This window comes from Enoplosus armatus, chromosome 15 (genome assembly GCF_043641665.1).
Source record: "Enoplosus armatus isolate fEnoArm2 chromosome 15, fEnoArm2.hap1, whole genome shotgun sequence".
NCBI classification, from domain to species: domain Eukaryota; kingdom Metazoa; phylum Chordata; class Actinopteri; order Centrarchiformes; family Enoplosidae; genus Enoplosus; species Enoplosus armatus.
In genome coordinates, this window is record NC_092194.1 from 13,599,468 (window position 1) to 13,613,031 (window position 13,564).

General features: G+C 40.4%; 1 protein-coding gene across 1 annotated transcript; it reads left to right on the plus strand.

The window, feature by feature from the left end:
• Nucleotides 1-6,881: 6,881 nt before the first annotated feature.
• LOC139297909 (uncharacterized protein C14orf132) lies at nt 6,882-9,839 on the plus strand. Its single transcript, XM_070920720.1, has 2 exons — nt 6,882-6,917; nt 9,603-9,839. Exons 1-2 carry the CDS (start codon nt 6,882-6,884, stop codon nt 9,837-9,839), a joined length of 273 nt encoding a protein of 90 aa, XP_070776821.1.
• Nucleotides 9,840-13,564: the final 3,725 nt, after the last annotated feature.

Consider the following 13,564-nt stretch of genomic DNA (forward strand, 5'->3'; position numbering starts at 1 on the left):
GGCCACAGCTTATATAGTGTAATGTGTAATCAGCACAGTTGAGCCGAATCTTCCTGAGGAGCATAGACTTCGCCCTCAGGCTCCTCAGGGAGGGGGTGCATGCCAATTCCCTTAATGGCATCTACCGTTCCCTCACTTGGATTTTTTCCTTACATCTTAGTCCCTCCCACTGAAGACGCAGGGAGAGAAGGAACGAGGAAACGCATTTTTAGAGAAATGAGACGTCCTTTCTTCAAAACTGTCACCAGAAGCGATGTCTGTTTCTGATGACGGCGGCACAAGCAGACCAGCTGTCAGTCAGATTTTACAGCTCTGTGGCGACTTTAGTTGGAGTTTGTTTTTGCATTTATATGTAAAATAATAATAGGGGTGCTTAGTAACCTCTGCAGCAGTGTTTTAAATCTCTCTTTGTTTCCTTACGATAAAGTGTTTAACAAACACCTACACATTTCTTAAAAACCTGCCTTCTTTATTAAGACTGTGTACAGATCAGCCGAGTGAACTTCAGTGCTTAGACACTGAATGCACAAGAGCCATTTCTACTGGCAGAAGAGGAAGTAATTTGTTGATATTTGTAAATGATCATGTTTTAGGGAAAACGTCTCACAAACTCGTTTCTAACCAATACACAGGGATTTTCAGCCTCACATGTGACTGGATGGAAATAACAACAGACAAGTAGGTTTAAAACTGCAGTGATGTGATCAGATCAGTGTCAGATCGGCAAAGTTTATTCTTCCATAAATAAAGTGTGTTTGCTGTTTGCTCACATGACTGCTTGTGTGTTTCTTGGCACAAGGGGGAGCCCATTCAAAAATCTTCCACAGGGACTCGTCATAACTAGCAGCTGCCACTGAACTTGAGAGAGGTAATATGCGACTCCACTGGGTGTGTTTTAATTGAAATTGCTCACAATGTAAAATACATGAGCAAGCTCTGCATGGAGATTTTGAAGTGCTGTGCGACATTGCACAGCAAGAAATCTCTGTTGCTATAGCATGACGTGTTCTTTGGTGTAAACTGTACCATGAAACACATGCTGCACATAATCTATGTTTATGCATATTTAAAATATCTGCTCCTGTGAATAATAAATGGCCCCAGACTTTGATGAAAAAGCTTTTTTTTATGTATATTTTGAAAAGTATCTCAGAATGAAGATGTGAATAGTTGATTAATCAAGTTTAAATATGCCAAATTAAAACAGCGATGTGTTTTAGTGCGGGGATTTGGCAGTACGAGAAAAGCATTTTCATGATTAATCGACCTCCACGTTGAGTTATACACCGTCGTCTCTTTTAAAAAGGAAGCCACCAAAGGAAATGTGTTGTATATCATATCTCTGACACTTTGTAATTTATGTACCCGTATTAAGACGGTAACCTTATGTTAAAAAGCCTGAATGATTGTCCCCTACCTTGTAGCTGTTTAAAGCACTCTGAGAAAATGCTACTGAATGTAAGTCGAGCATTTTACCCCTGTTGAACTCAAATGAAAATAAAAAATAACTTCTTACTTAACAAACACAGACAAAGACAGAGGACAACAATCCCCATCTGATTCAGTCTGACCTCCCAAATTTATAATTCAACAGATTCCAGAAGAGAGAGAGAACTGTTTTTTTTAAGACTTGTTGGATACTTGATATTAAACTTATGATCCAGGGCAAAATTTGCAGGGGCAAGGACGCGCTAAAGAAGTTTAACTGCCAGACTTTGGTTACAGTTCAATGAAATAATTGAATTTCAAGGTGTGCTGTGTCAATAATAAATAAAACATGAATATAATTTCAGCAGTATAATCTGAAAGCCCAGAGAGGTATTCACCACAATAATCATGTGGAAGATAAAACAGAATACGTGTGGAAAAGACTGTCAAGGCTGACAGTTCAATACCGGTGTTGCACAGTCTGTGATTTGAGCTTCTTAATTCCTTTGTTTTGGGGAGAAAATGGAGGTGCAGTCAGTGCATCTTCTGGAAGATTAAAGATGAAATCTGTAAATGTCTTAACTCCAGTTCCACTTATTCCTCATCTTCTGTCTGTCTGTGTTGTGTTTTAGTGCTTTGCCATGTATAGTTTTAGGGTTTTCTTTCTTTATTTCTGTGTGAACTGAGTCTTTGCAGCTTGGAGAGTCACAGACCAAAAGCACTACAGGCTCAAACATGCACTTATGTCCAGGACAATAGAAACTTCAGCTTTCCAGATGGGTAAAATACACATTTGTACACAAACACACACACACACACTCTGTCACTTTCATTACTTAAACTTCTTGTCCGTGTGATCATCTGGCACTGCTTCTCAGTTCTCATCTGGCAGGAATAAGAAATCACTCTTGGTTGGTGGTGGATTTTTAATGTTTCATAGCTGATGAGTTAACTTTCATCTCAAATGTCAAGTCATCACGCAACCGCTAATTAGCAGCATGTATCAGTGAGTAACTATTCCAGATGTGACCATGCATTATTTCCTCTGCTTTTCATGTTTTAAATTTTCTTTTTTTATACTGCTATAAGTGCAGATAATGTACGGAAATCAATCACATTGTCAAGAAACATGGAGGTGGTACATTTATCACTCATAATATCAATGGAGTATAATGAACCTTCTCCTGTGCTGAGCTGACAGATTGACCAGGGCGTCAAGCGAGGATCACTTGGGCTACACCCAAGTTACTGAGTTATAAGATTTATTAAGAAATACTGCTGGCCTGCTGAGACAGGGAAAATCAATGAAAACAGAGTTGTTAATCTGACCAGCAGGAACCAGCCCTGAAACTAGAGATCTCACCACTCCTGTGCGGGTGAACAAGCCACCTTTAAACCTCTGTAAATCTCCCTCCAGATTTATGGCAAGACTAGGTCAATATGCTATTGTATAGTATGGTGCAGACCAAATCTATTGTTTTCACTAAGTGGCTGCCATTGTATAGAAAGAATGGCCACTTTGTTCTGCAAGCCGCTACCCTGCTGTAATCCCGTTTGATTTATTTCCCTGATCTGTGGTGTCCTGAATTGTACGTGCAATAGGTTATAGATAACACCCCCTGTCAAAAAACTGACATTTTTTATCCTTCCTTTGGGAAATTTGAGGTGTTGTAACTGTGTACAGTTGTGTACAGCTTTTTTTCTCAAAAAACTAAACAAAAACAATTAAGTTTTAATGTAAAGGGTATAGTTTGGCAAGAAAGCAGTTACAGTGTAAGTTTTGCTTTTTTTACATTTTGAAGTTTGTGTGTTCTTCTGTAACACTTTTCTGCAATGTGCTGAGAGCTCAAAGAGCCCCGTGTCTGAAATCACTCCATATTTACTATATAAAGCCTAATATTTTCTGTTTGCCATTTAATTTGAGTGTCTGAAGAATTCTGTGTGAGATGTATGCCTCATATAGTGCCGCCTCTAAAATTGTCCACGGCAGATACACTACTTTCTGCTAACAATCCCACAATCATTTTGTAGATGTGAGTCATTTGACAGCACACCTGCCAGTGATGATGCACAATAACAATGATTCATAAGTGTCCAATTCTCATTTCACTGCTCACTATAGAGTACACTACTGAGTGTCTATCATACAGGCAATAGTGAATGAATGCACGAGGATCTACGTACCATGTCTATGTACTCTAGACAGGAAGGGAGACAGCGGACAAACATCAACCAGTCTGGTGCGGCGTGCATCCATTTTTTAAAAAGCAGTTATTTTCTAACTCCCAAGTCCACACATGAATTAAATATAAGATATTTTGTTCAGTGATTCTCTTACAACACTACTGTGATACCACAGTACTTTGGAGATAACAGGAGGAGTTTTTAAAGTTAGTATAGTTTCTCCCTGCAAATACATGGACCTACCTGACCCATACGCCTAGTAAACACACAGTTACACTGCATTGTCATGCAGTAAATAACTGCATGCAAAACTGAGAGTTTAATTTGATGTCTTAATCTACATGGTGATGCACACCAGTGGCAGCAGGATGGAGAGGCAGTGAGCTCGTCAGAACGACAAGGAACATCTGTGTGTGTGTTTCAGGAGCTGCTGCTGGATGAGCTCCTGAGCACTGTGTTCAGCAGTCGTTTGGACAGGAAGGGCCTCTTTTACTGAAGACTTTTTGACATGTCGCTGTAGGAAAAGCACAGGTGTAAATAATAAAGTGAATGATGGATGAATTCCATTTAGCTGCTTCAGTTTCAGGGTTCCAGTATTATGCAGAGCCGTCGTTACTGTTATCAGTAACACCTTTGTCTCTCCTACTGTGACACGTCAAAATGCCTGCTGTGAAACGGGCCTATTAATGTTTGAGGGTAAATCATTTTCATGGCTCCTTAGCGAACTCAGTCATAGAAATGCACTGTTTGTTACTCAAGCTTGTTTTTATGAAAACAGCTGTGACTGCGGTGACATGACGCATAATTCAAGGAACGCCATTGCAATATATGACGCAGTCATTACAGTGATACACAGATTTGCACCTAAACACAAATGCAAATAAAGATGTGTATACATAAAAAATGTTGCTTTTCAAAATTCTGTAGTTCAGAAAGTTGAGCAAAAAACTCAAGGGGTATATATCTTTTTCAAAGCGCTGCAGCAGCGCTCAAAAATGTTTTCCATCTTGCACGAGCCACAGTTTTCCCATTTAAAAAGCTTTTCTGTCAAATGCAACGAAAATGGGGAGCATTTTCTTTTAAATTTTGTTCATATCAAAACCAAATAAATCCAGAAACAAAACATCTTTTGAAATCAGTTCACTGTGCAGATGCTACAACACTCTTTCAGTGCAATCTTGTGTGTCCTACAGTGACCTCTTTTAACATCACGGCTGAAGTGTGATTTCAAAACAAAAATCCAGAAAAAACAAGGACGACATCATATGGAGACACATGAAGCTCACAATAACACCCGTCCAAGCAGCACTGTAGTCAATAGAGCAGAGATGGTCGTGACAGTTGGGAAAATCAACAGCTTTGTGTTTTCATTGATTGCTCGTGTGATGTCAAACACAAGTCAAGTCCATTCTTTACACAGCAGGCGTCCGCCTCTGTGCCTAGTTTCTCTGATACAGTTTGTTCTCTCGAGTACACCTTGTTCTCCACAAGGACACAAGTATTGACTGTGTGACCTCAAATTATCCCTGAGTGCAGAAAACCGACTTCATCTCTCTGATTTTGTCTCAACAGCCATGCTTGAGTACTTCTGTGGGTTAGGTATGTGTTTTGGTTTCCCCACTATCCAAGGACATTTATTTGGGTTTTGCTTGTTTGTTCCAAAGCCATTTCACTGAGCACTTACTGGTGGCGACATCCCACAGGAGGCAATTACAGTCCTTTTCTATTTCACAATTACTGCGATCACCCGTGTACGATGGCACAGCTCTAGGAACAGCTGGGACGAATAAATCAAAGCTGTGAGAGCAGAGCAGGTGAACTCGTACAGTGAAAGGAACTTCGCTGCCTCGTCTACCGCAGAGTGGGGCTTTGCTGTGTGGAGTATTGCACAGGTGTAGGCATCACTCAGAGCCAAGAAGGTGTGAAATATGCAAGTCAGGAGATTTCTCTGCTGTTGGTTAATGGAGGGAAGTTATTTTCCAGATGATATCACATAATTGAATGAAACAGTTGTTTACCTGTAAACCTCAAATGGTAGTTTTAAGGGTTTTACCTTTACTGGTAACTTGCCATGCAGGTAGTTTTGCTGAGACTTCTGCTGCTCAAAAGTGTGTTTGAAAAATGAATGCCTTTCCAGAAACAATGTCCCAGTTACTTTGAATAGTCCACTGACCTCACTCTCAATAGCTTTCATTTGAGCTACTTTATTCAGCTGAAAAGGTCCCTTTCAAAGTTTTCTAAAATCAGTCTGTGTTACCCTCTTTGTTTACAAATGAGGGATGTAAGTCTACACAAATTGCTGATATCTCACATGCTTTGTCTGGCTGTGTTATTGTATTTATCTCACTGGGGATAAGGGTAAATGCATCCAAAAAGCATTAGAGACATTGTGGCTGTTCAAACCACTACAGGCGGTGGATGCTGTGAAGACAACAAAACTTTTGTCTCATTCGTAGTCCGTAAATACAATTTATCCATGTGTTTGTGTTAGTTTATGGATAGTTGTTAGCTAGCTAGCTAGCTAAACTGTCACATTTGCAACTAAAGTGCAGAAGTTCTTCTTCTGTTGTTACCAAACAGCTTCAGGTGCATTACCACCACCCTCATGGCTGGATCAGGGCCAATCCTGATTTGCATGTAACCTGGGAAAACCGAGATGGATTGCAGTCAGATTTGTGATCTGGCGACAGATACATTTGGCTAAGTGTAAATGAAAGTGCATTAAATCTCATCTGGATTTTATCCAGATATGAGACACTTGTGGAGAAAGCTAGCTCTATCATTCCAAGAAGCTTGTAAGGTTAGCATCAGATTTAGGACATCTAAAATGTTTTTTCAATCTAAAGATATATAATCACTGCTCTCCCCTTTGTTAATCTGGTGGGTTTAAACCAGAAGACCAGTTTACCTTCTGTTTAATCTAATCTAAAAATTAAAAGAATTGCTTCATAAGACAACTTGGGAGATGAGACCACTTTCACCTTTGCCAGGGAAAATGCTTTTTGAGCGTTTAAGCTCAATCATAACCATTACGCTGGAGAGGTGAGTGTGTACGGTTTCCAGGAAACTTTGGTCAGTAGTATAACCTTATCACTGAAGTCAACCATCCATGTTTGTCAACAAGTATGTGTTTCCTGGCAGTAATGCTTAGGGGATGACCTTCACTCCCTGCATAAGTGCTCAGATGCTCTCCTTCTCGAGGTCTCTATGTCCCTCTTTTCCATTAGTGCTGAACCGCTTGTTGCTCTAACCTCATGTGCATGATCCACATGGGAATTGTGGGCTTGGATGAATGGATAGAGAAGGCAAGTCCCCTGAAGAATGATGATATACTACTGACATGTAATAGAAACGCCTATCTGCATGTACATACATAAGAACACCATCTCTGCTAAAAATAGTAAACCTGGGCAATCAAATATTTAGATTCAGGCTTACTTCTGGAATATTTTTGCACACACTGCCAGTATCCACTTTGTTTTATTCGGTACACTTCCCCATTTATGCAAACAGCTCACCAGACATTGAGTTACTTATAAATAAAACATAAATATAAAGAATGCAGACAGGGATGAGAGACTCAGTTATCGTCCGACTGAGCGTTGATTAAGCTCAATGCAGCTCTGAATGCAGGATAAGGTTTTCAATATTGTGGTGTCTAGAGATCACAGTGGGGTGTGATTTAAAGAAAAAGAAGAAATTAAATCAGCAGCATATTGATGAGAGAGGTAAGACGAGCTACAAAGTAACAGGTAGACCCCAAAATAACCTTTTAAAAGGAAGATTTAAATGACAAAACTTATTTTGCCAGCTTCAGTTCCTCAGGCAGATCAATTTATACGTCAAAATGTATACGTCTGCTCGTCATTGAAAAAAGAGATGTTAAAATGGATGGAAGATATGAGATTTTGTAGCAGAAGGAATCAGCAGTTACTGTGACTGAGGTGGTGGTGGTGGGGGGGGGGGCAGGTTGCTGGACTTCATGCATGCCTATCTGCCTCCACTAGGCTGGATTCACACCAAATCAGGCGTTATGGCGAAAACGCCAGTTCTCCCATTCATTTGAATGTGGTTAGTGTGTTTACGCTCATGTGAACAGCAGGCGCTCCACAGGATGTGTCATGTCATTAATCACCACCAGGGGCCAATGAACGGAGAGCAGCACAATGCTTTCTAAACAGTGTGTGTGTGTGTGTGTGTGTGTGTGTGTGTTAACATCTTTGTGAATTAGCCTGTGTGTATCTCCCTGTTTACACCTGGAATTAACATACGTCTTGCGTGATCCGATGACAAGTGGACATCTCTACTTACGCAGAGGATGTCAGTTGAGTAGGCGATCCCTCAATGTGGCCCAGGACACATTCTCGTACACACTGCTAAAACAATGTGGCCTTATGCAGCCCAGAACACCTCAGAATGTGGTCTGAGGGGTTGGATCTCCGTGCGTCTTGGATGCATTCACACCTGTACTTAGAGCTGTCCACTTGTGATCGGATCACCCAAGGCGCATGTTAATGCCAGATGTAAACGCGGCCTATGAGAGAGAGTGAAGGTGAGCAAATGAGCAAGCAAGAGAGAATTTCTGTGTATGTGAGCGCTCAACATCCCTCCGAGGTATTTTTAGCATCTTCAGCAGAGTCTGTTTTCCGAAGTATGGGTCTCTCATGCATTTCCCGATCATATACCCTGCTATGGAGACACACACGTAAAATACTCACACACACGAGAGCATTCAGTTGCTTCTGCTCTAGTGGCTAACCTTCACAGGGCTCCGATTGTCCTGAGCAATAAATCATTTTCACTTGCCACATCTGAAATATTCATTCCATGTTAATCAAGCACTACTTCCTTAATACACACACATGCAAAGACGCTCACACACACTCAGTGGTGTGTGAGACAGAGTGGGACCCTGCATGACTGTGTGGGAAACCTTGTAACCATTTACTAATGATGTCGTGATGCAGTTACCTCGCATTTCTTTTAATATAGCACTCAGACTTGCTAATGCACGTGCATGATTGTCAGGAAAGGCAATGTTTTTTTTTTGGAGGTCTGACTCACTTCACTAGGACTGTAAAGTGGTTTGTTTTTATGGAGTTCAAATTATTATTCGTTTTTTTTAGCAAACTAAGACTGTCAAAATATGCAAAGTCGTTGAAAACATTATCTCACTCCTGAATGAAACAAGACTGAGAGCTGTGCTCGCGGCTCACTGAGGCTGCACAGCAGTTCTTTAAGCGAAATACTATCTTCAGCATGCTAGCATGTTGATGTTTAGTAAGTATACCCTTTTAGTTTAGTGTGGTAGCATGCTAACATTTGATAATTAGCATTAAACACGAAGCCCAGATGAAGTGACTGGGAATGTCATTATTTTTGCAGGTATTTGGTCATAAACCAAAGTATATGGAAAAAAATGACCTGATGATGGAGGTAGAGAAAAAATGAATGGATCACCAAAGTTATTACAATTCATCCTTGAATGTGTGTACCAAGTTTCATGTCAATCCATACAATAGCTGGTGAGACAATTCACTTAAACCACAAATGTGAACATCATGGTAAAGTCAGGGGATCATAAAAGTAATTAGGATTCATCCTCCGGCTATTATGAATGTTTTTGCAATGTTTCATGGCAATCCATCCTATAGTTGTTGAGATATTTCAGTCTGGACCAAAGTGGATCTACCAACATAACCATCAAAAAAGTTGTCACATTTTAACATAGTCTAAAAGTACTGGAATCAGGATCAGTAATACCCACCACAAGTAAGTTTTTAACAGTAGAGTGTAACTCTTTCCCTAAAAAAATATAGAGGACCTCAGTGTCCTCAATAGTAGCTCTGGCCCTGGTAGCTAGTGACTACTGATGAAATACCTGATGAGAAATGTTTCACTTCTCTCCTCGTCTTCAAATGCAGGTTGACTAGAAGCTAATATTGAAATATATTTAACCTCTCTCTTTACTTTTCCTCCACCCCAACTAGATCCCAGTTATGACGGGGGCCTTCATGGACTCCTCACCCAATGACGACTACAGCGGCGAGCACTCGCTTTTTAACTCCTCGGCCAGCGTCCACGCCGCTGCCTCGGCCGCCTCAGTACACGGCCAACAGGAGGATCCGCAGTCCATGTCCAGCGATGCCATCTGGCTCTGGATCGCAATTGTCGCCACCATCGGAAACATTGTGGTGGTTGGTGTTGTCTACGCCTGCACTTTCTGATGAACATATGCTTACAAAGACAAACACACATCCTGCTTTTTCCGGATCTCTGGACCCCTGAGCGAGGCCACGCATCGCAGCAGACACACACTCTCTCTATGTCTCTCTCTCTCTTTCTCTCTCTCTCTTCCTCGCACTTGGCTTTTGGATCAATTTGGGCCCCTGAGGGTGTGGAAGTTGTGATACTAGACAATGACATATAGACTACTATATTTCTTCATGACAGGGAAAGACTGGGACTTGGCTGCATTTGTCGGCACCGAGCATTTTTGGATGCTACAACTGAAAGTTTGAAGGGAAGCTCTTTAGTTATAAACAGAAACACATCAGACCTGCGCTCTCAAGCAAGAATCAAAGGACCTTTTTATTTTTCATCTTAAGTTTGTTTCCGTGTTTCTCCTCAGACAACACCCTCACTTATAATGCAGAGATGAGAATGGAGATTAAATGGGGCTTAAGATTCGGGTTGATCCGGGGCCATCTTAAACATCCACCAGATACTTGCTGAGAAATTTAGGGCAGCACTTTTTAATTATGCGGCTGAACAGAGATGGTGAATGTTAAAACATTTAGAAAGTACTTGGATTATTTTCATGTCAGGCAGCCCTGAGGCCCAGGACGTTAGAGCTCATTTAAGGACTAATTTGTGGATGAAACATGGTATGGATACTGATCATCAATGTATATTATACGTTTCTAAACAATTTTACTGACAGGGCACCAAGAATAGGATGCTGATCATTAAACACATTTTTAGTACACATTTAAAATCTCATATTTGCAATGCTAACTCAATTATACATAATGGATGAGGACTTTATAATTAGATGTGTAGTGTAAAACTAAGTCAAGCCCTTTAAAATGAATGGTCTTATTGTCAAATACCAACAGTAATATTCACCAGGGATTATTAGAAAATCTAATTGTATTGTCATGGTCTGTTCAGTAATGTTTGGATATTATCTACAGATGTTAAGTAAATACAATTAAAAGCTCGCAAGATGACGTAGTCTACTTAACTTACTGCACCTGCTTATTTGTGATTGTTTATTTATTTTCTTGAAGTACAGCCTGTAAAAGTATTTTTTATCACTCAACAACAACAGAAGGCGGAAGTTCCTGATATTACAGATATGTGAGGGCAGATGTGGAAGTCGTATGTGTTCAAGAGTAGTTTAACACTGAGCAGATCTATAGTGAACTTTGTGATAAATGTATACTGATGTGAGTGGGGGAAAGGATGCCTTATTTTGAAATGAAATGGTGTTATATATCAAGCTGTTCCTCTACATTTGTCACTGTTCAGTAAATTAGTTTTGTGTTACTGTGGAATCTGGAGGCAGCTGTCTCCATGGCAACTAATCCTCGTTCTAATTGGGAACAACAACTTTACTCTGAGGCACAGGCATCAACCTGCAGCCACAGACGCAATTTATTCTCCACAAAGAAAATCAGAAAACAATGCACTGCATTTACACAAATATTACATCTGGAAACCATTGAATGTTTGAACTTCGCTAATTATTTGTGCTTTGCTTACACTGTTTTATTTCCCTTTTTAAGACTGTAAACTACCACAGGAGAACTGGTAAAAATGTTCCAGTTGTCATTTTTATTTGTCTGTCAACCGGTCTTTCTTTATCTGACAAGCTGACTGATCTATATATCTTTGACAGAGAGAGAAATAGAAAGACAGAGCTATTTTGTTTCAGTAAACCTATATTTCTTCTGGGATTTAGGAGATAATATCAATGTGCTTTTGGTTAAAAGATACAAACCTGTCTTGTAAACACCATACATGTTCAAATGTTCATACACAATACTAGCTTACTATATCAACTGTACCGATGTAAGGAGAAATTCAGACACACTAATCTCTGTTAATATATTATAGTATACTTCTACAATGTTCAAAGAAAGACTTTTCAAGCCTGTTATTTTTAATAAATGGTTGATGTAGAAATACTGTATTTAGACATGTTGTAAACCACATACACAATACTCCTTTTGTAAAGATATATGCTATTAAAATTTCTGTATGAATGCATTTTGTTTTTCTTATGTTTACAAAAGAGGCACACGTGTCCACAGATACATTTCATCTGGACATTTCAAGTGTCAAGTGAAGGATGACTCACCGGAAACATTATTGGCTAAAGGCAAACCTTTTTGCTTTGAACGCAGTGCTTGATCATGCGAGAAGGTGTTTTAGCTCCATCTTTTCTCAGCCCGAATCACCTGGCGTTGCTCCTGGTGACGCAACCTGATGTGGGTGAAGCCAGCTCTCCGACAAGACATCACCAGTCGCTGCTGAGCCTTCAGGTGAGATTGATGCGAAGCTTAGATGGCGCCATCTGTCATTTTGACACAGGCACAAGTTGTTTAGAAACCACCTGGATTCACGCCTCAGAGGACCCCTGCATCCCTCCATCTCTCTCTGTCTTCATACTTGTTTTGCTGAACCAACAGACTGCAGGAAGCAAAGACACTAAACATACAATATTAAAACTATGTGAGATGGCCTACATAAGCAAAGATTTAAAAAAATAAATAACCAATGCTTCTGGACTTTTCTGGGTACATTTGATACATTTATCCTACATTTACTTGATGAAGTGAGTTAACCTTTGTACTGCAACAACAAAGGTGTGCTTTGAGCTAAGTGCTAACATCAGGATGCTAACATCCTCACAATGACAATGCTAACATGCAGATGTTTAGCTAGGTATAATGTTTATCATGTTCACTATCTTAGTTTGGAGTGTTAGCATGCTAGCATTTGGTAAGTAGAGCTAAACACAAAGTACATCTGAGGCTGATGGGATGTCATTATCACAGGTATGTGGTCATAAACCAAAGTGCTGGACAAAAGGAAATTTTGACCTGATGGTGGCGCTAGATGGAGAGTCAGGGGATCACCAGAGTCACTGGGCTTCGTCCACTGGGTAATCGAACGTTTCCGTAATCATAAGTCTGACTTTACACCTTTTTACTGAGATCCACAGCATCACAGGTGCTTTTATAACTGTAACAATCATATCCTCTCCCAGAAATCCCAAGTCACCATGAGGAGAAGTGATGTCAAAAACATTTCGCGATCACATTCATAATTCCATGAAACTGTACTGCACAACCTTTACGCCACCTTACAGACTGAAAAGGCAGCTTGGTTTGATAATATGTGGATCAGCAGCCTTCAAATTTGCCATGGGCCTTTCTGATCCCCCTCTGCCGAGGGGATTGAGCTGGAAGTGAAGTCGGCTGCACATGATCTGTGGACAACCTACGAGTTGCTTCTGCTGCTTGTTGTGCCTTTCCTCTTTATCCGATCAAGCGGCTCAATTGTGGAAAAAAATACAAGTCCCAGGGGGTTTTGCTACAGCCGCTGACCCCTAGAGGCAAAGGAGTCTCAAAAAATCCTTCAGAAAGAGCTAAATGAAATTGATAACCATTGATCTTGCCTGGGTTAATCTATGCTAATGCATGATAATTATTAGACTTTCAGGTGATGGAATCTACAGTGGCTAAGACTTAATTTATATGGTCTGTGCGAGATGAGGCCAGCTTTGCCTGTGAATAATAGATAATGTCATTAATTTAAAACCAGGGTGAGATTAATCAGTCTGAAAGTATGAGGAGAGGAGAGGAACAGAAAGGAAAGCAGGAGGAAGTGTGAACAGGAGGATGTAAGGAAAGGTTGTCTCGCTGCTCCTCGGTTGCCCTCG

Coding starts and splice junctions, on each gene's coding strand:
- LOC139297909 (XM_070920720.1), top strand. CDS start 6,882: ATGGGAATTGTGGGCTTGGATGAATGGATAGAGAAG. Junction 6,918..9,602: donor TGGATGAATGGATAGAGAAG/GCAAGTCCCCTG, acceptor CACCCCAACTAG/ATCCCAGTTATGACGGGGGC.